Source organism: Delphinapterus leucas, chromosome 2, assembly GCF_059928025.1.
Source record: "Delphinapterus leucas isolate spDelLeu-1000000601 "Yukka" chromosome 2, BTC_Dleu_Yukka2, whole genome shotgun sequence".
Classification (NCBI taxonomy): Eukaryota; Metazoa; Chordata; class Mammalia; order Artiodactyla; family Monodontidae; genus Delphinapterus; species Delphinapterus leucas.
The window spans coordinates 95,728,542-95,748,790 of NC_143130.1; the positions used below are offsets into that span (position 1 = coordinate 95,728,542).

Genomic DNA, 20,249 nt, shown 5'->3' on the forward strand with positions numbered 1-20,249 from the left:
GGTCCTTACCAGGCGTACGGCTCCTCCTCTTGGGCAGCAAGTGCCTCCCCCGTCCCGCTCTGCAGCACCTGCAGTAGGGCGTCTGCCTCCCCAAAGCCGTGGTGCAGTTTTGCTTCCGTGAGTTCCACGCTGAGGGAGAGGGTCTGGGCCCCGACTCGCAGGGGGATCTGCTCCCTCTGGGACCACTCGGGCGCCTGGCTCTGGTCCTCATGAGGTTGTGGGAGCCTCTGTCCCTGCTCTCCTGGGCTGCAATCGCATCTGGTCCCCAGCAAATCCATCACACCCAGCGCCCCAGGGGAGCTGTCCTGACCCCCACACCAATCGCTGGATTTGTTATACACCGGGAGGTCCCTCAGACCGTGGTGCTGGGGCTCAGGGGCCATGCATGTCTGGGAACTGGGGCACAGCCGCCCCTCAGGCTGGCAGGCCTCAGTTGGGCCCAAGATGCCACCCCGGAGCCCTGGGGTGTCAGCCAACTCAAAGAAAGGGCAGCTGCGGCGGCGCCAGAGGCCTCCCCACGAAGAGGAAATATTCAGAGCGGGCCGTGGCTCCTCTGGAGACACTGAGCTCTCACCCCCATTCTCTGTCCTGCACTGCCATCGACTCAGCCCCCTACTGCTCAGTGGGCCACACTCTAGGGAGGCCACGTCCTCAGGCACAAAGCCATCAGTCAGCCTCCGGCTCCTGCTTCCCGGTGGTGGAGGCGACAGTCTGCTCTGGACCCCAGTGGTGGTCCTGGGCTGACGCCCCTGCGGGGCCTGCTCCACGCAACGGACTTGGGGCTTTGCGCTCTGCTCTGGGTGGCCTCGGGAGCTCAGCCCAAGGGAGCACCTGTAGTCACCCCCTTCTAAGGGACTGCTACCTTCTCCACACGGAGCCTCCACTCTCTGAGAGCTCCCTGACCCATCAGTGGTTTGAGAATAGTTCCCCACTGCAGCCCTCGGGGCGCCCAGGGGAAGGCCTGGGCGGGAGACAAACTTCTGGCAGCCTTCAAGGGAATGAGCTGAGGGGGCCGAGAGAGACAAAGCGCCTGGGGGGTGCCCTGACCCTTGGGTGCTGGCGCTAAGCGTGAGGATCGGGGAGGAGGCCCTGTCCACCAGCAAGGCGCTCGTGGGGCCCTGCTCCTTCCGCACCCCGGGCTCCTCCACAGGCTCCACAGTGTGGGGACAGGGCCCTGGGGAGGGAGATGCACCGAGGCTGCGGCCGGGGCTGCCATCAGCCAGGCTGGGAGGCAGGGGGGCAACCAGAGAAGCCTGGGGGCTCAGAGGATGCAGGTTCTGCCCAGGGGGAACTTTCTGAAAACTCAAGTGGGATGAGGGTACGGGGGCGCTCCGGGGCCTGCAGAGGGTGCTTTCTTCCTGAAGATCTCGGGGCCCTGCTATTTTCCGTGCAGTCCCCTCTGCCCCTCTCTTCTTAAGCGTCCCGGGGACATGTCCCTTTTCCTGAGATGTGATGGAAAGATCTGAGCCCAGCCTTTCAAGGACCGCATTGACTTTCTGAGGGTTGGCCTCTGGGGCCTGGAGGTGCAGAGGTGGTGAGGCCGGGTCAGTCTGGATGCCCTCATCCATGGTGGTCTGAGTACAGCCGTCCATCTTCAGTGCCTGGGGCACCTCACCCAGGGTCTCCCTCTTGGCATTCCACTCCTTTTCGGCCACACTTGGCTGGGAGAGGCTCCCCAACAGCTCCGAGGTGCTGTGCAGGAGCTGCGAGAGGCGGAGAGACAGGTTGTGCATGCTGGCCCAAGAGGCCAGATCCGACTGAGCAGAGGAGAGGTCCGCGTGGCTCCAGTGGGACCTGCAGCCCAGAGTCTGGGTGCCCTGCTCCACGGTGTTCATCCTGGACACACCCACAGGGCCACCCTCCTCTGATGGGTACAGCAGCATAATCTCATCCACCGGGCCCGCAGCACTTCCTCCAGCCAAGGGAGGCTCCCTCCTCAGGCAGCCTGCCTCATCAGGGGTGCCTGGGAACCCGCCTCTCTCGTCAGGACCCTTAGAGGGGGCTGCCCCTTCAGAGCTGATCAGGACGTGGGGGCTCCCCAGGGCAAACGAGGAACCCCAGACTCCCCAGGCCTCACGGGAACGGTGGGCACTTTCGACGAGGCTGCGTGTGCTTGACAGGCCTCGGGCACTGGCCAAGGTGCTGCGGTGGGAGTAGACCGGGGAGCCCCGGTCGTCTAGGCCGTCGTCCTCACGGGAGCACCGGTCCATGTCTGACGGTGTCAGGCCCTGGGGTGTCGGGCCACGGGAGACACCAGCTGCGCCGCCAAACACATATTGCTTCCAGCCAACACGCGCAGGCCCCTCGGGACGCCAGGGCAGGGCGCAGGGATCGATGGCGCTGGAGCCAAAAAGCAGGGCTCCTCCGCCCGCCTCAGAGCACCACACCTCTGGCCGAGCCTGGCCACCCAGTCTCTCTGGCTTTCCTGGCTGGGCCTGTTCCGGAGTACCAAATAGCCGAGCAGCCATGAGATCGGGGGTCGGCACGCACGACACAGCTGAAGTCACCGGGGAAGGAGGGGGTGTGGACGGCAGGGGCCTGGGATCAGCAGCGATGCCGTCCAGGTCAGAGGCGGCTTCCTGATTGCAGCCCTCAGCTTTCAGAGACGTTCTTGCCGCAGACTTTCCTGAGAAACAGCCTCTGGGATGTGGGGTCCACAATCTGCTAGGCTCCTGTATATCCTCATCTGTCGGGGAAGGAGGCTCCACGCTCAAGCTTAGCTCCTGAAGAGACCGGTGAGAGCTGACCACAGAGAACTGCGGTCTAGAGTGTTTGGGGCCAGAGACGATGGCGATCACAGGAAGTGAGCACCGGTGGCAGGGTGCCGGCTGCTCCCCGCCAGAAGAGGGCTGCCCGGGGCCCTGGGCCACAGGCCAACATGATCCACGTTGCCCCAAGGGGACAGTGGCTGAGTCTCTGAAGGCTGCAGGGAGCCTGGCCACAGCCTCGTCCTCTCTGCCTGCACCTCTAATCTGACAGCTGCCTGAGCCACCTTCATCAGCACATGGGGGGCTCCTGCCCCGGGCAGCATCTTCTCGGCCACCTGAAGCCTGGTCTCTCTGCTGCTCTTCCTCCTCCCAGGGGCTGTCAACCTGGGGACCGGAGACGCACTGTAACTCTGCTACCAATTTGGCTTGGGGATCCAAGCCACTATGATCCTTGGACTCCGCGGAAAGTTGCGGCTTTTCTGGAAGGCATCTGATGGCATTTCCCAAACATCCATGTTGTGGTCCCACCGGCAGCTCACTCGCAACACACCGTTCACTTAAACTCAGGCTGTGTGGTCCCCCAGCTATTGCAGGTGGTTCTGGCTTGGTTTGAGAGCCCTGTGCACTCCGGCCACCAGCGGAACTGTCCTGAAACCTCCCGGGTAGCTCAGAGCAACTGCCTGCATGGAAAGGGGGAGCCTCAAGCTCGGCGCTGACTTTCTTCTTGCCAGCCTTTTTCTCAGGATCCCCTACTGACCTGCAGCTTCCATCAGCAACCCAAGGGCTGAGGGGACTTGTCCTCACATCAGGGGCGGAAGGGGAGCTGCAGCCCTGAGCCGGAGGCAGGAGAGCGGCAGCAGAGGTCTCCGGGGTGCTGCCATCTACCGGCCCCAACTCCACATTAATGCTTTTGGGCTCAAGGCCATGTGCCCAGAGAACATCAGGTTCCCTGCAATGGCCCTCTCCTCTCTCCACCCCCCAGGCCCTGGGGGGGACCATGCAGGGTGGGTAGCGAGTATGTGGGGTCGCCTCAGAAGCCCCCTTGCCCAGGTCACCGTCTCTGTAACAGAGTGAAGTGGAGGAAGGGGAGGCATGGGCCTCGGAAGCAACGGGTTGAGGGTTGCATGGCTGCCGGCAAGGATGAGATCTGCTGTCTGCTTGGCCCCCGGACGGGCTGAGGGTCCTGCTGCCTTCAGTGCTCCCCGAAAAGACACCACAGTCTGAAGTTTCCTGCGGGCACCTGCGCAGGGCCTCCTCCCTAACTCCTCCGGGTCTCTGATCTGGCAACAGAGTTGGCCTGGGACCTTTGACGCTGGCCCTGCAGGCTTCTGCTAGCCTAGAGCCAACACTCCCCTCCCGCTTCACAGGCTGCTGAGAGGGAGCTTCCGGTTCAATCCCTCCCGGGGCTCTGGGAAGGACAGCACCCCATTTGGGACTCGCCTTCCCTTCTTCTAAGCCGGTGGAAGCCTCAAGGCATTGGCCCTGGTCTTGGTTAGGCCCTGAGAGACTGGCAGAATTCTGAACATCACAGATCACAAGGTGACTTTCAAAACAGGTTGGTTTTCCTCCTTGTGCAGCCACTAGGAAGTTACCAGGACCTCCTCCCCATGTGTTGTCCAGAGTCCCAGGTTCTTGGTGGGCTGGGCTGCTCTCCTGCCAGCCAGGGAGAATGCCCTGGGCAGCTTCCCAGGCAGCAAACGGGCCTCGCCTACATGGAATCCCTCCAGCATCATCAAAAGGGGCCTGAGAAGGTAAGGCAGCCACTATTTCCTCCACCATTACCCTCCTGTCCTCCTCCACAGCTGCTGAAAAAGGAAGACTGTCTGAGCCCAAAGCATCAGCAGAGGAAGGTGTTCTGGTTGCTTCTCCCTCTTTCTCTATGATTTCAGAAGAGCTAGTGTGATGCACAAACTGTTCACCGGCTCCCAGGAAATGTCTCAGTTTTCCGGTACAGTGACTTTTACCTGGAGCAGGGTCAGCGTGGGAGGAAGTCCGTGAGGGGTGCTGTGGCCCTGTGTTAGTGTCAGTGCTGGGAAGAGGGTGACAGCTGTCTGCAGAGGGGTGTGTGGCCTGAAGGACAGATGTCCTCTCATCACTTGACAGGTGTCCTGGTTTAGCAGAGAGAGACGCCACATGAAATCCCCGTGCTTCACCCTCATTTCTGGTCCTGGCTGACACTGACTGGCCCATTTGTGGACACTGAGGCCTGCCAGGGGCCCCTGAAGAACATTCAGGTCCTAATAGCATCTCATCATGAGGAAGGACTGTGCCCCCAGCCACCATGTTGTGAAGCTGCTTCCCCGGGGCCTTTGCCTGTCCTATCTCCTCCAACTCAGCCAGGCACGTGGGTGGATGGGCAGAGGGCTCCGGCTGAGGCAGCCTTGGCAAGGACACAGGTGCTGAGAAAGCACCACTGGCAGGACTGAGGTCCTCGGCCTCCTTCTCTGCCTTTTGCCTCTCCCCGCTGCCTCGCTTGTCCCCCTCTTCTAAGGGGCAGCTGGCCCTCCTTTCAAGCAGGCTAGAGGCCCTGTTCAGGGAACTGGCTCTGTCTGGTCCTCTTGGTACAGCTGCCTCAGCTTCGGAAGGAGAACCCACCCTGCTACCCAAGCCCAGCAAGGTGCTTCTGAGGTCCCCTCCGTGGCCTTGCGGACCGGTGCTTGTTGACCTCCTGCCCTCTGCCCCCAGGGGAATGCTCGCTGGTGCACTAGATTGACGGCGAGATCCCACAGCCATGGATATCACAGACCCACACCAAGCAGGGTGTGCCGTGGAGAAGCCCTGTCTATCGTCTCCGTGCTGTGGGCTGTGGCATCCGGGCTCTCCACTCTGGTCCTGACACCCCGCTCCAGTTACCAGGGGACTGGTGGGCATTTTCAACAGGGTGGGATCCAGCACATAGTCAACAGAAGAGATGCCTAGAGTACCAGGTACATAAAGATAGGTTCTTGGCGGCCTTGTTGAATTCAAGGGCAAGGCGTTACTCAGGTCTCGGCGAGGAGCCATACAGGACCCTGGCTGGCTTGGCAATGGGTCAGTCTCTTGGCTGAAAAATGTGCACACACAATGCTGGCACGGGCCAGGGAGTTTCTGAGTTAATGAAACCACTTTGTTTTTCTCCTGTAGGCTCCCTCTTTGCACAGCCGTTTCTTCAACTCTGCCTTGAACTTCCGGCTCCTCTTGCTTAGAACTACGTATGCGTTTGGCAAAATGGCTTTCCTGAACACCCTTCACAGTCTCCAGCTCCTCGAGACTTCCCAAGCCACGGGGCGGCCGTCTGGGGTACACTGCATTCACCAGCTCGCCCTCCTCAGAAGTCCTCTCAGACATGGGCTGCAATGGCAGAGCTCCAGCCGAAGCTTTTGTTTTCCTTGGATGAGCAGAAGAGTTGGTGCATTCTCTGCAAACTGTAAATGTCCCTAAAGAACCACCAGTTTCCCTGGCGGGTCTGTCTAATACAGCTGGGTGGGTGTGCCCTTTCACAAATCTGATGTCGTGTACCCGGGGATCAATGCTATTGTTAACCTCCATTCGTCCAGCTTCACCACCCCTAAAGATAACATCATCTTTCCATTTTTGAGAAGATGGCTGATCCTTGAAGGACAGGTGGTTTCTAAAGCTGCCTGCCCTCAGCACATGGTCAACCATCTCCTGGTCCTTCTGGTCCTGGAACATAAACTCCTTCCTGACTCCCAGTGTGTGGGAAGCATTTAGCTGCTTACTCTGTTTGGGGTCAATTTCCAAGATGCCATTTTCCAGCTGCATTGCACTCCTAATTAGCCTAGCCATCTCATCAGCATTATTATCTCCTTTACTCCGCTTCTTTCCAGGAGGTTCTTCTTTGGGGTTTAACGCTTCTCGCACCTTTCCAGGGACCTTGCATTCACCGAGGTTTCTTTCCTGAAAGCACGTAACTGACTGGAATCTTTCATACATGGACTCTGCCTGTGGAAGCCTAAACTCTTCTGAGCCATCTTTGGGATGGAGCGCTTTTCCAGGAAGCCCAATTTCATTCCTCCTTTCCCCCTTGTGGGTTGGACTCTCATCCTGGGCTGCTGTCTCTGGGCTGCTTACTCTATGAGGTACTGATCTGGACTTCAAAGAGCGAGCGGCTTCCTCTATCTTGTCCTTGTCAAGGCCTAAATTGATGGTTTTATAGATGAAATCAGACCTGACCTCGGAAGGAAACCGTCTCTTCATGTCACAGGCCGGGGTCTCTCTGAGGACGGCATCCTGCCCCTGCTCTTCTTCCCCACTCGTCTCAGATTCACACACCAGGGGAGGCTTCCTTGACCCAGCACTGTCTGAGGAGACACTGCAGTAGGACTGTACAGTAGCCTTTTCTCCCTGCTTAAGCACTGGAAGACTGTGTTTATTTAAAATGCCAACTTGATTTTCAAATTCACATACTTTTATGCTGGTAGATGGAAGAAAATGTCTGTTCTGAGTGACAAAAAAATAAACTGAGTTATGGCTTTCTTCTTTAATGTTTCCAAGGCATTTCCCTTTTTCCCTGCAAACTTCCTTGGTGTTCAGGTCAGCTGGCCTTTCTGCCATGACCTGCTGAGACGATGCAATCTTGGGATTCTGGTTTTGTAACAGCGCTGGCAACTTACTCTTCACATACACATTTTGGAGGACTTGGTGCTCATGTCCAAAGCCCCATGCTTCCCTGGGAGGGGGGGAGGGCGCCCCTGCTTCTCTGCAAGCCGGGATTTCCAAGGCAGTTTCTCTTAGGGCATCTCGGCTTCTGGTCACATAGAATGTTTCCAAGGGAGGTGGCTGCAGGGAAGATGGGAGTGGATTCCAGGGAGCAGAGTGGAGGTACAGCTCTGGACCTGAAGGAACGGCAAAGGAAAACCTGCTGTGTCTTCTACCCACTTCCTTGGAGCTCTCCTGGGAGTCTGTCTTCTCTTCCTGCGGGAGGTGGTGGCTGTTCTGACCTAATTGGCCCCCTGGGTCTGCACTATTCTTCCTCAAAGGAGCCCAGCCTCGGGGCCAATGGGGTTCTTTGGTGTCTATGGTGACAATATGGTGACAAGCGTTCGTTAGGATGAAACATTCATCAGAGGACATCATGAGACCAGGTTTCTCGCTACTCTGAGAGGCTTCTTCCAAGCTGCTCTCTTTGACTCCCCATGCTTCCATCACGGGATGTGCTGTCTTGTTCGCTGCTGTAGAGACGTGCACATTTGTAGTTCCAGAAGTCGATGATTCTATGTCCGCTGAATAAGTTCCACTATGACTCACCTCTTTCTCATTAGCTGTAAAGAAATCTGAAGTACCTTCTACCTCGACACACAGACTGTCCTGTTCTTTCTCAGCTCTCAGACGCCTAATTCTGGACAGATGGATAGGAAAGTTGTTGAAATCCAGGCTGCTAGATACCCTAGGACCAATTGGCAATAGAGCATCTCCTCCCCTGCCAGAATCTTGGGTCAGGGAACCAGAGTCTTCCTCGAGGGAGGGCTTTCCCTTCCCTCGAGGAGGAAGACTGGGTGCTCCTGTGGCCTCCAAAACAGGATGAGACAGTTCAAGGAGGTACTTTTGCTGAAGGGCAGCCCAGTCTCTCTCACAGGCACTGCCAATGTAAGTGAATGAGGTGGCAGAGGCAGCCAACAAGCTTGACACACTAGAGTCAGATGCTTCAGAGACGCCCTTCTGGGCCATGTCAGGGACCCCTCTGGCCTGAAAGGTGCCATTGGCTCCTGGCTGAAGAAGCCTGTAAGAACCCCAGAGGGACACCCTGGTCGTATCAGAAACAGGGACTGTGTACACACTTCTGACACTGCAGGGTAGCTCAGCACTGCCCAGGGGCAGTTTGGAGCTGTAGGACAGGACTGTTTCTGTATCTGATGACTTTAGTTCTTCCATATTGGGCCAGTATCCAGGCCTCTCCCAACCGCAGGGCTGAACATCCTGGACGTCAGGACTTGGACATAAAGAACCTGGGGGGCTACTGGGACTGTTCTTGGAGTCACAGGAGAACCAGGAATCCATGGACACCAGAGGGCTCCCTCTTGAAAGCTGCACATCTTGGAGAGTGTTGGTTTGTTCTGTGGAGCTTGCCTCCACCGCCAACTCTGGCTGCTCACAGCGGGGCTGGAGCTCCAGGTAAAATGAACTGCTCACTGGCAGGGCGGCATCCAGCCTGGCTCCTGTTCTGTGGCTGATGGGGCCAGGGCTGCACACTGCCTCCTGGTCCCCTGCGGGCAGACTGGAGCTCTGCAGGCGCCAGAAAGTCTCCGTGGGCATCTCGTCAGCTGAACGGAAGAAAGGCTCTTCTTGTTGATCGTCCCCCAGTTCTTCCTCAGCGTCAACCAGGCTGTCGAGGGAAAAGCTCCTGTGAGTCTGGGTGAACAGTCGACTGTCTGAGGATGTGGTGAAGCCCCTCACAGAGGCTTGAGCTCTGGCCCTGAAGTGGCCATGGCCATGGGTGAGAAAACTGAGTGCTGGGCTGTCCTGTGGGCTTTGGTACCCCTTCTCGGCCAGCGAGTCCTCAGATATTTGGCTGTCTTCGCTGTCGGAGTCATCTGTCCCTGGGAGATCCCGCTCCTTCCCCTGGGGCTCTTCCAGCTTCCATGGCTCCAGCAGGGCTTTGGCACAGACACAGGACAGAGAATCTACTGAGTAACTGCTATCTGCATCAGATAAATCACCACCTTTTTCTCTCACAAGATCCTCTACGGGGCTGGAACCTGTGAGTGAGGCCGTGGTGTCTGGGTCCCCCGCACTGTGTTGCCTCTTCAAAGGGCTGCTGTGAGGCAAGCGAGAGGACTTTTCAACCCTAGCTGCCAGGACCCTCTGCTGCCTCTTTGATGCCCCGCTTGGAGAAGGTGGGGTGGATTCTGCCCAGAAAGTCTTGGTCTTTCCACGCCCAGTGGCTTGTTTGGATCCATGGGGATGTGAGGAACCGCAACTGGCTCCCTCAGCAGCCTCATGGGGCCCAAGGTTCCCTTCTTTTCCCCACCCTGCAGGTGAGTGGCCTTAGCCCTCCTGGTCTGGGTGGAAGGGGTGAGGACCTCCAGCTTATCCCATGGCTTTAGCTTGTTAGCTGCGAAACTCTGGGCCACCATCTGACAGGGCTGCTTACCCACTCTCTCCATTTCCTGGACACTGGCAGACTCGCAGCTCTCAGTGAGGCAGGTGCCAGAGGGTGAGGCTCCCTTCCTGGCCAGGGCCTTCCTGGCTGTGCAGAGCTGCCCCTCGCCTGAGGAACGGAGGGCATGCTTGATGAAATGCCCTTTCCTTGGGGGGTAATAAGCAGCCTGGGGCAAGTACTCTTTTGATGGGGTTTTCTCTGATAATTGCTCAGTAGGGTCAGGCACAGGAGGTGACGTGGTGGAGGGATCCCAATTCAGGAAAATACTGTGGAGACAAGGAAAGCCATCTCAGAAAAGTAAGAGGTCCCTACTTCCTGCTGAGAGAAGGAATATAAAGTCCCACTTAGTTTGCTCTGAAAGAGGTTTAAAACTAGGCCAGGGCTTCCCTGGTGGCGCGGTGGTTGGGAGTCTGCCTGCCGGTGCAGGGGACGTGGGTTCGTGCCCCGGTCCGGGGGGGTCCCACATGCCGCGGAGCGGCTGGGCCCGTGAGCCACGGCCACTGGGCCTGCGCATCCGGAGCCTGTGCTCCGCAACGGGAGAGGCCGCGGCAGTGAGAGGCCCGTGTACCGAAAAAAAAAAAAAAAAAAACTAGGCCAATGTCACTGTCCCCTATAGCCTTCAGGGTCAGCTCTATAAGTACATAAGGAAACTACAGACTATAGTCTTGGCTCTCAAAGAAGCCCCAGGTACACTCTGTTCCTCATTTTCTTTATCTTACAAAAAGGATGAACTGAATCTGGATCTAACCACGCCTTTAGGGAAAATTTCCAACATGAGGAACTGAAGAATAACTTAAATGGCACTACAAGGAATCAAACAGACAAATCTATAAAGGGGCACATTTTACAGAATTGATCCGCTTTCTTTAACAAATCGACGATATGAAGAAATTTTTAAAAAGCATGATTAAAAGAAACTTAAAAGACATAACAACCACATGCAGTGTGTAATTCTACTGGATCTTAACTTCAATTAACTATAAATATATATTTTGAGGCAATTAGAGAAATTTGAATATGGTCTAGGTTTTTGATTATACTGAATAATTAATCTTAATTTTGTTGGGTGTGATGACAATGTGGTTATAAGAAAACTTATTTTTCAGAAGTGTATACTTGTAGGATTGAAATGACATCATGTCTAAAAGTTGCTTTAAAATGCTTCATCAGAAAAAGGAAGGAGGGGAGACAAAGCAAGCATGGTAAATCTTGACATTTGCTGAACTGACAGGTACACAACTCTCTCAACTTTGTGTATGTTGGAAATTTTTCATAATAAAACTTAAAAAAAAAAAAGCCTGCCTCTCTCAACTTTGTGTATGTTGGAAAATTTTCATAATAAAACTTAAAAAAAAAATCCAACCTAGTACTCTAAAGACCAGATTGGTAAGCAAACATAACAGTAATAGACATTAATTGGGCACCTAATATGGGCAAGGCCCTGCGCTAGGCCTGGAGGATATAAAGAGGTAGACATAGTCCTCTGCTCCAAGCAGTCTGGGAGATAACATATCCTCACCTTGACTGAATGTGAGGAGTGAAGGAGAAAAGAAACAAGGAGGATCCCAAAATGAACCCAGGAGTCAGAAAGAGAGTGTTTCACTTGCTCAGCATGGTAGGTGGGCTGGGAAACTGACTGGAGCCAGCAGGTCGGGTGGGAGGGGAGGGGAGGGAGGAAGAGTGCGGTCTGAGGCAATATGAGACAGAGTGGTGGCAGGAGACACACAAGGAGACATATGTGGGTAGTCAGGGTCTAGAGCACACGGAAAATGAGGCTGAGATTCTCCCTCAGCAGACATGATCAAAGCAGCAAGAGCTGCCCCTCAGAGTGGGGGCAGGGAAGATCTTAGAAGACATCAACTACAGAGAAAGAAGAGAGAGATCAGGAGAAAAAGTGATGAGGAAGAGAAGAGTAGACACATCTTTCCATTTCACAAATGGAGGAAATTGAGGCCTCAGGAAGTAAAGATCGCTGCCCAGGCAACAAGGCTGTAAACCTCAGCCAGTGCCCCGAGGCGGCCTCCGATAGCTGTACCTGTGCAGTTGGGCTGAGTGCCGGCTGCAGGGCCTTCGGTGGCTCAAGGAACTGCAACTTGTCAATCTGCTTCTGCGTTGAGGCCCGGGGACCAGGGCACCAGGGCAGGGGGCCGGGAAGGGGGGCCTCCGGGGGCAGTCATCCTGGAGCCAGCACAGCGACCTGAGCTGCTCCGGTCTCCTGTGGCCCTCCAGCAGCCTTGGCTTCTCGATGGTCCTCTTCAGCTGGAACGAGACCCTTCTCTGCCGGCCGTTCCGCTCCGCCACCCGAAGCGCGAGTCCCCGCAGGAGCTGCGGGTGCACCACCCTCTTCTGGCTTTGGACCAGGGGAGATGGCTGAGTCTCAGGGTCTGTCTGGCACCATGAATCAGATGGAACAGCGGCTGCACGTTCTTTCTCTTCTACACGGTCTTGCTGCAGCTGCTGGTGCAAGCCGGCCGGCCAGGTCCCTTCTCCGAGTAGCCACTGCTGGTCTGAGAACGAAAAACACCCTGAGAGAAGGTCAGCCCGTCCTCCCTCCCTGGACTCAGGCACCTCTGGCCACGGCTGCACCTGCACAGAGTGAAGAGCTGGCCAGGGTGACGTGGCGGGATGAGGGCCACATGGCCCTCTGGGGCAGGAGTGCCGGGCCCCCTGACCACAGGGCAAGTGGACGAAGCCCCGGGCCTCAGCAGGGCAGCGGGCACATGCTAGGGCCAGCAGCAGAACCTGAAAAAGCACGCATGAGGGCAGTGAGGAAGGTCGCTTCCTTATTCTTGCTTCCAGCCCCCGTGTAAGAGCCTCTGGTCTCTAAAAGAGGGGAGAGAACCCCTAACACCAAAGATTCCATTACATCACAAAGAAAACAAAGGAGAGAATACAGAGGGCCAGGGCGGTGTGGAGAGATGGGAAGGGGAAGCAGGCTCCTACCGTCTTTAACCTGTTGGCCGGCACACGTCCCGTCCAGTTCCCGTTCCTGTTTGGCTCTAATCTGTCCCGCTAGGATTCGCTGCCTCAAATCCCCCATGAAGCACAGCCGCTGCTGCTGAATCTGGGCCCCGCAGGGTGTCTCTCCAGCCCTTGGTGGCCTGTGGTCCTTGTCACTCTGCTCTCCCAGCGCTTTCCTGTCACAGGGGCCGGGGTTACCCGGGGGGAAATGTAAACCCAGCTCAGCAAACACCTCCACGGCCTTAGCCCCTCCCATGGAGTCCTGCATTCAATAAGGCAGAGAGGGCTTTGGACTTCTGGCAACTTGGGACACACAGGCACGGTGTCACAGGCAGCTCATGATGTCACAGTGCAGGAGGGGAGAACAGTCCTGAGACTAGCATATTCTTAGACTGTGGGTTTAGCAGAAACACAAGTTCATTTTGGTTAAGGAAAATAACCAGGAAAGTAAAGCGGCTGTTTTTAGAAAACACAACATTTTAGCTAAATCAAGAAACTTTGTCCTTTAAAAAAGAATAAAAAGGTATCTGCTAAAAATATGTTGTAACTAGACTAGAGCAGAAGCTCCAGAAACACTGTGGGAATGGAAACCCTCTCCTCCATGTTCAGCGATCACGACTGCACCTCCACTCCTAAAGCAGAAACCCTCTTGATGTGGTCGTAGGAGGAGAGGGAACTCAGATGCACGCCAAGCTGCGTGTGCAGCAGGAGCCCCAGGGGAGAGCTGGTCTCCACTCAAGGGCTGTTCTCGGTGAATGAGCCCTGGATGAGGGTTCAAGAGCTTTAGACTCGACCACACCTTTCAGAGATACATGCTGACACGTTTACTGGTGAAACTGTCCAAGATTTGTTTAGATCCAGTGGGGAGGAGTTGGGGATATAAATGAAACAAGATTAGCCATGAGTTGATCATTTGTAGTGTATTTAAAATTTTCCAATAATACAAAATTTAAAAAGGTTTTCTTGGGACTTCCCTGGTGGCACAGTGGTTAAGAATCCGCCTGCCAATGCAGGGGACATGGGTTCGAGCCCTGGCCCGGGAAGATCCCACATGCCGCGGAGCAACTAAGCCCACGCGCCACAACTATGGAGCCTGCGCTCTAGAGCCCGGGAGCCACAACTACTGAAGCCAGCACGCCTAGAGCCCGAGCTCCACAACAAGAGAAGCCACCGCAGTGAGAAGCCCGCGCACCCGCTAGCTGCAACTAGAGAAAGCCCGTGCGCAGCAACGAAGACCCAATGCAGCCAAAAATAAATAAATAAATTTATTTAAAAAAAGGTTCTCTTGGCTTTCATGAAGACCCGGGCTCAATCCCTGGCACCTCCACCTAAAAAAAAAAAAAATTCTAGACTACAGTCATGCTTTTACTCTGCCACCAGGTTCTTGTGTGACCATGGATAAGTCAGAGCCTTCCTCTGAAGAGTGACAGCTTCTCCCCTCATGCTAACCTCTCCCTAGGTGACCTCTATGCAAGGTGACCTCCCTAGGTGGCTTCTATGCAAGGGCCTCCCATGCTGTTTCCGCAGGGCCTCTCCGTCCCTGTCATTCAGGTTTCAAAAAGAGCCAAATGCACGGGGCTCCACTCCGGGCTGGGAGGGGGAGCGTCTGGGAAGGGTCAGGGTCTGCTGGAGACCAACACAAAAGCCCCAGCCAGCCTCGCTTATCCTGCCCTCGGCCCTCATTCCAGCCCCAGAAGGCCACGGCTCTCAGGCTTGGAGATTCTCTAAGTGACTTGACACTAGAAGCAGACGACAAACCATCTGAGCAGTGTGCTCTGAGGGGTCCATTCCACTTCGGAGGTTTATCACTTTGTAGAGCAGAAAGAAAGCAGAGGTCCCCAAACTACAGCCTTCGGGCTAAATGATGCGCTGCCTGCTTTTGTGAATCAAGTTATTGGAGCACAGCCACACGCGTGGTTTATGTATCGTCTCGAGGGCTTCCGTGCCTCACTGGCCCAGCAGAATAGCTGCGGCGAAGGCTACAGCACAACCTGGCCCTTCACAGAAAGTCTGCTGCCTCTGTCTTAGAAGAAATTAAGATTTCTTAATGTAGCCTTAGGAGGACAGTGAAGGAGGGACGGGTGGGAGAGTGAATAGATGGATGGGGGCGTGGGTGGGAGCTGACACAACAGCAGGCTCCTCTCTGGAAAGGAGGCTGGGAGGTGACTCAATCTACAGTGAGTCCAGGGATCAGGAGGGGCCCAGGTACCTGTGCGAGTGTGCTCTGGGGAAGACGGCTGCTGGCTGCTGTGGGCAAAAGGGCAACACACAAGAGTGGAAGGTACAGAAAACAGGAAAGGCGCCGTTCGTCACACATAAGGCAAAGGCCAGGGATAGCAACTGGAACAAGAAGCCGGTTAGCGCCACACAAACAGAAAAAGCAGTTAATGGAAAACATTTTACACATATATTTATAAGTATCATGCCTGTGTCACAGCTCCAAATTGTGTCTGACCACAGACACGGCTGAATTACAAACCCGAGCCCATCAGAGGGTCTTAGACACACCCAGCTAAGATCTACAACATCAGATACAAGGGGTAGGAGGAAGGAGATCTTTATTCTGAATTCCCTGAGAGTGTTCAGCTTCCTTCTCTGACTGTCCCCGGACCCTCAGATTTACAATCTGCTTCTCCCTAGAAGAGAGCTCCTCCACGCTTCCCCGGGGAAAGCTGTAGCCAGCCTGTCAGCTTCTACAGACCCAATACAGCTTCCTCCATAGCAGCCGCAAGCCCACAAGGAGAGGCTGTCTGGGAGGAGCCCCACAGACATGCACGTTTGTCCGAGGAGCCATACACCATCCAACTGAAAACGTCTCCTGTGCTGAGTACATCAGCCAAGTTCCCCGAAAGCATGTGAAAAAGAACAAGGCGACCTAAATGCTATATGTTGGGTAGATCACCAAGGGCCAGTCTTCAGTAACCTGCGGCCAAGGACCTCTGTCCCTCTCAGATGGTGCCCTTCTCCCTGGGGGACTCCAGCATCCCCAGTTGCTGCCAGGGCTCCATCGCGCCCTCCGGCTGCTCGGCTCTGGCAGCTTCCACAGCAGAAATGCAATGGCACCTACTCGCTGAGGTGGCAGAGGTTGGGGCAGCAGCAACAGTGTCCCCCTAGAGCTTAACCTCTAGGCACTTAAGGTTAAGCTCCCAAAATTCCCAGGGGGAAAATGCCAAGAACACGGACAACAGACAGTTTTCAAGGACAAGCCCTTCTCAGGCCCAGATCACTCACTGCTGCAGGGAGAAAAGGAGGCCGACAGGCCAATCTCCCTGCTCTGGGGGCAGCTCCGGCTTCACAGGCTCCCCACCAGAGAAGCGCCCCTCCAGAGAGAAAGAGGGCGGAAAGGAAACCTAGGACACGGGGAGGTTCGGAGCCGACCCCACCCAAGAGCATATGAGAGACCCTCATGGAGACACAAGCCCAGACGGGAAGCCCTGCTGACAACGCGCAGGGCTCCGCACACTCACTTTCTCTCCCGGCCCCTCTGCCTGCTCAGAGGCTTGAGCCCACACCACCCGCTGCTGCCAGGGGCTGGCGCACACGTGCTGGCAATGGTAGCTGGGCAGGACCGGCCTGGCCCACAGGCTCCCAGAGCTGGAGCTTAAGAGCGAAGGCAGTGAGGGGGAGAGGCCTGCTTCTCCAGTCCCCCTCTGTCCTCTGCATGAAAGGGTGCATTCTTGGTGCAACTGAAAGGTCACGTCCATGCCCATGGGGCTAGAGAGCCTGAGAAGACCTTAAAAAGGCAGAAGCCCAGTGTTCTCTGGGGTGGATGGGTCCACTGGGGCAAGGTGGGAGGACAGGAAAGCAAAAGGGAGGCCACCTTCCCGGGCAGCCCCTGCCGTGAGGGCCTCCTGGCAGCGGGGCTGTGGGGTGTCGGGCACTGGGCACTGGGCAAAGTATTCCATGTGCACTCGCTCTTTCAACCCGTGTCACGAGGACCCCTGGGAGGGAGACGGTAGCATCCTTACTTAGAGGTGAGCCAATAGGCTCAGAGACTCAGTAGCTTGCCTAAGGTCACACAGCTTTTCTGTCGTACAACTAGGAGGTAAGGCCGCTTTACCCAGCTCCAATGTATCTCTTCAGCATCCAAGGCTCTTTAAGTTGCAGAACCGTTCCCTGTAGACCTCTGGACTTTGGGAAAAACACATCCTCAGTGCGACTTCCCAAAGGAACTGACCTAAGACAAGGCCTCCTTTCATGACTTCACTACAAAAAGGGAGGCCACTCTGACAAACAAGAGCCCCGGCCTCAGTCCTGAGTCTACCTTGATCTTGATATGCTCCACCCTATGTCACCCCTCAGGGCCCACAGTCACCCAACACTGACCATCCTCCCTTAGGCCCTGGAGCATTGCCAGCACGTGTGCGCCAGCCCCTAGCAGCAGCGGGTGGTGTGGGCTCAAGCCTCTGGTCGTCAGCAGCCCTCCTGTGAGCACCTGCCTGCTGCTCGTACTACCTGCCTCAGAGTGCTCCTGTCCTCATCCAACATCTCACCACCGAGGTCTGCCCCAAGGCTGTCCTCAGCTGCCATCAAGGCTCCTGGCCTGAGGAAAGAGCAGCAGGGGACCAAGGGCCATCAGAACCCTCCCAGGCACCCTGTGCTCATGGTGCTGGACAGCCCCCCACACCAGGGGTCGCACAGGTACCGGGTCCCCTGCTGACATTTTCTACAGGAAGTCTCCAAGGTACAAGCCACTGTGGCTTTCAGAACAGGACACCATTATTCCCAGGATCCAACCCACAAGGCATCTCGATCTGGGAAGGGGCTTCTATGCAGAAATGGATAAATAACGACTATGAAGAAGAAAAGCAGTTCCCATGAGTCATGTAGAAAACTCGGACCCACACTCCACAGTCTCAAGGCAGGTGAAGCGAGTAGCACAGGGCAGAGCCCCAAGATATTTTCATGTTGGTCCTGGAGTTCCTGCCCCTCATGCATAGTACTGGACCCATGGTTATGAGGAAAAGAGGCTTCTCAATCTCACAGTAACTTTAAAAACTCAGAGGAAGCCACAGTCCTGGAGCTAACTGACACACACGTGAGCTCACACACAGGCAGGCCAGAATTTAAAGGGGTTAATAGAATTTAAAGAGGTAGGTCCAAAAGCAGCAAAGATATCCACAAATACATCAGGTGTAAATCTTGTTGACAGAGGAAGGTGACCACAGGAAACATCATATGATATATACCTCTTTCAGTGATGAAGAAAGTTGCAATACCCAAGGGGAAATGAATGAAGGCCACGACCACCACCCTGCCAACCACCAGCTGAGCGGCTAGCTCAGCGTCCTCAGAACACTCGCCCACGTTGGTTCAGACCAGGCCTCATTCCGAGCTTGGCTGCTACACTCATCTCCTCCCCGCTCCATGTTGTAATGAATTAAAAAGCAAAACCAAAACGTCCCACAGCAGAACGAGCAGCTGTCTCTCACCTTTCCTTCCCAAGCAAAGGGCAAAGACCCAACCGGGAGGCAGTGACATCTCCATCCAAATCCAGCCACTCCAGAGAGCCACTGCTACCAACAGTCTCTCCAACCTGCAGACAAAGAAGGAAGCATCATCACCCCCATCCCAACAGACCCGGACAAAGCTCGACCCCCTCCAGAAAGGAGAAGCGGGGAGGCCAGGAGCCACGTGGAAACACCATGTGCTCACCTGCCTCCTCTGCCGAAGGACGGCGGCCTCTGCGGGGTGGTTGAATCGGAACTTCTGTGCTTTCCCCAGGGTTATGACTGCTCCTGTGGCACAGAGACCAACGCGAATTCAATGCACAGCTCGCGTTCTGAGCACATGTAACATGCAGGCCACTGTTCTGGGGCACAAAGTCCTGCCCCCACAAGTTGATAATTTAGCTGAGTCAATAAGATATGTATTCATTGGATACCGTACAACGTATGTATTGAATTAATGAGATGAACAGGAGGAGCTCTGCTATTCCCAAGGAAAGCAAGATGAGCTCCAAGTGGAGTAGTCAGGGAATGCTTTGTTGAAGAGGGGTATCCAAGCTCAGCCTCAAAGGACAGACAGAATCTGAATAGATTAATAGTAGTAGTAATAGTGACAGTAATCATGATAAGGGATGTTTTCTAAGTGCCAGGAACACTGCTAAGAACACTACACAGACTAGCTCATTCAATCCTCACAACGATTTTATTATTATTCCTATTTTATAGGAAATTGAGGCTCAGAGACTTTCCCAAGGACACAGAGCTAACAAACACAGGTACTAATTTCAGAGAGTCACTCTCTACTCTGGAGCCCTGGAATTGGGGCTTGTTTATGGGAAGAGGACTGTATTAGGGAATCTTCAGATCTCTGGGTGCAGAGGCTGGGTGTTCCATCATTAAAGCCTGCCTCACTGAGTTCTCTGGGTCTGGCCCATGAGAATGGAGCTCGCCAATCACTCATCCTGGCATAAACCGGGCTGTAGGGGGCCCTACCTTGGGTCAGACGGCAGGAGGCGGTGACCTCCCGGCCATTGACTGTGCAGCGGGCCCCGCGGGCAGGCCGCAGAATGACGACCCCACAGGCGCTGGTGATAGTGCAGTGGTCTCTCTCGATCCACTGACCCTGCAGGACTACAGAAGGGGGCGGGGGTCACTTGGGTGGAGGCACAGCCCAGAGAAACACCTCCTCCAGTCTTCTGATGAGATCAGAATCCACATCTGGAAGATCACACATCATGACAGGAGAGGAAGAGCCACCACCTGAAACCACCCAGACCTGGATCATCCCACCGTGTGGGTCTCCTCCTATCATGTCCCAGACCCACAACCTGTCAGGGAAAGAGGAGCGGCCCCTCAGACCTCAAAGATTCCTTCCTCTCAGAGCACCATCACGTTCCTCTGAAGAAACCCGTCCAGCATGAATACCTGCCACAGAGCATCGGACCCATATGCTCTGTCACTCACCAATGTCCTGTTCCTGGTCTGAGTCAATCCTTCCTATTTTTGTTGTCCCCTCCTAAAGGGAAAATCAAAGCCATTTTAATGAGAATAAAAAGGGATGCAGCCCTGCCCCCAAAGGAGAGCCCACCTGTTTGAGCGTCATCACCGTCCTCCCATGCCCACCCCAGCCTTTTCCACACCACTTCTCAGCTTTGCTCCAGGATGTTCTGACTGCTCTGCCCACTCACGCTGCAGCCCAGGAAGCCCCGAGACGGTGGGGTCAGAAAAATGCATGACTAAGCAGCACCAGCTTTTTGCAAAGTCCAACTAGGGCTGGCCGGCTCCTTTCTGTCCCGTAGCCTGGAGTTAGGCCGTCAGAGCTTCTCTAGTCTGGGGAAGTGGGCACATGGGTATAGCTTTCTCCCAGGGCTTAAGGTTAATGTGGTCCGAGTTTGGTCCAGTCAGTCTCAAAGAGGCATGCCTTCTAGGATGATGTATGGAAGCACAGGATTTTTACCTTCTTGGTCCGCAGATGAAGTTTAACAGACACCAGATTCTAAGAAGAGTAAAGCACAAAAAAGAAGCACAAAAAGG

At 55.2% G+C, this 20,249-nt stretch overlaps 1 protein-coding gene across 1 annotated transcript in view; it reads right to left on the minus strand.

Moving 5' to 3' along the window:
- The window catches only part of STARD9 (StAR related lipid transfer domain containing 9), a 125,964-nt gene that overhangs the window by 16,411 nt on the left and 89,304 nt on the right, over positions 1-20,249 (minus strand). Inside the window, 8 exon segments of the mRNA XM_089906250.1 lie at positions 10-9,694; positions 9,697-10,073; positions 11,843-12,314; positions 12,751-12,944; positions 18,201-18,304; positions 18,424-18,506; positions 19,209-19,346; positions 19,680-19,731. Coding sequence (XP_089762376.1) covers positions 10-9,694; positions 9,697-10,073; positions 11,843-12,314; positions 12,751-12,944; positions 18,201-18,304; positions 18,424-18,506; positions 19,209-19,346; positions 19,680-19,731 — 11,105 coding nt within the window.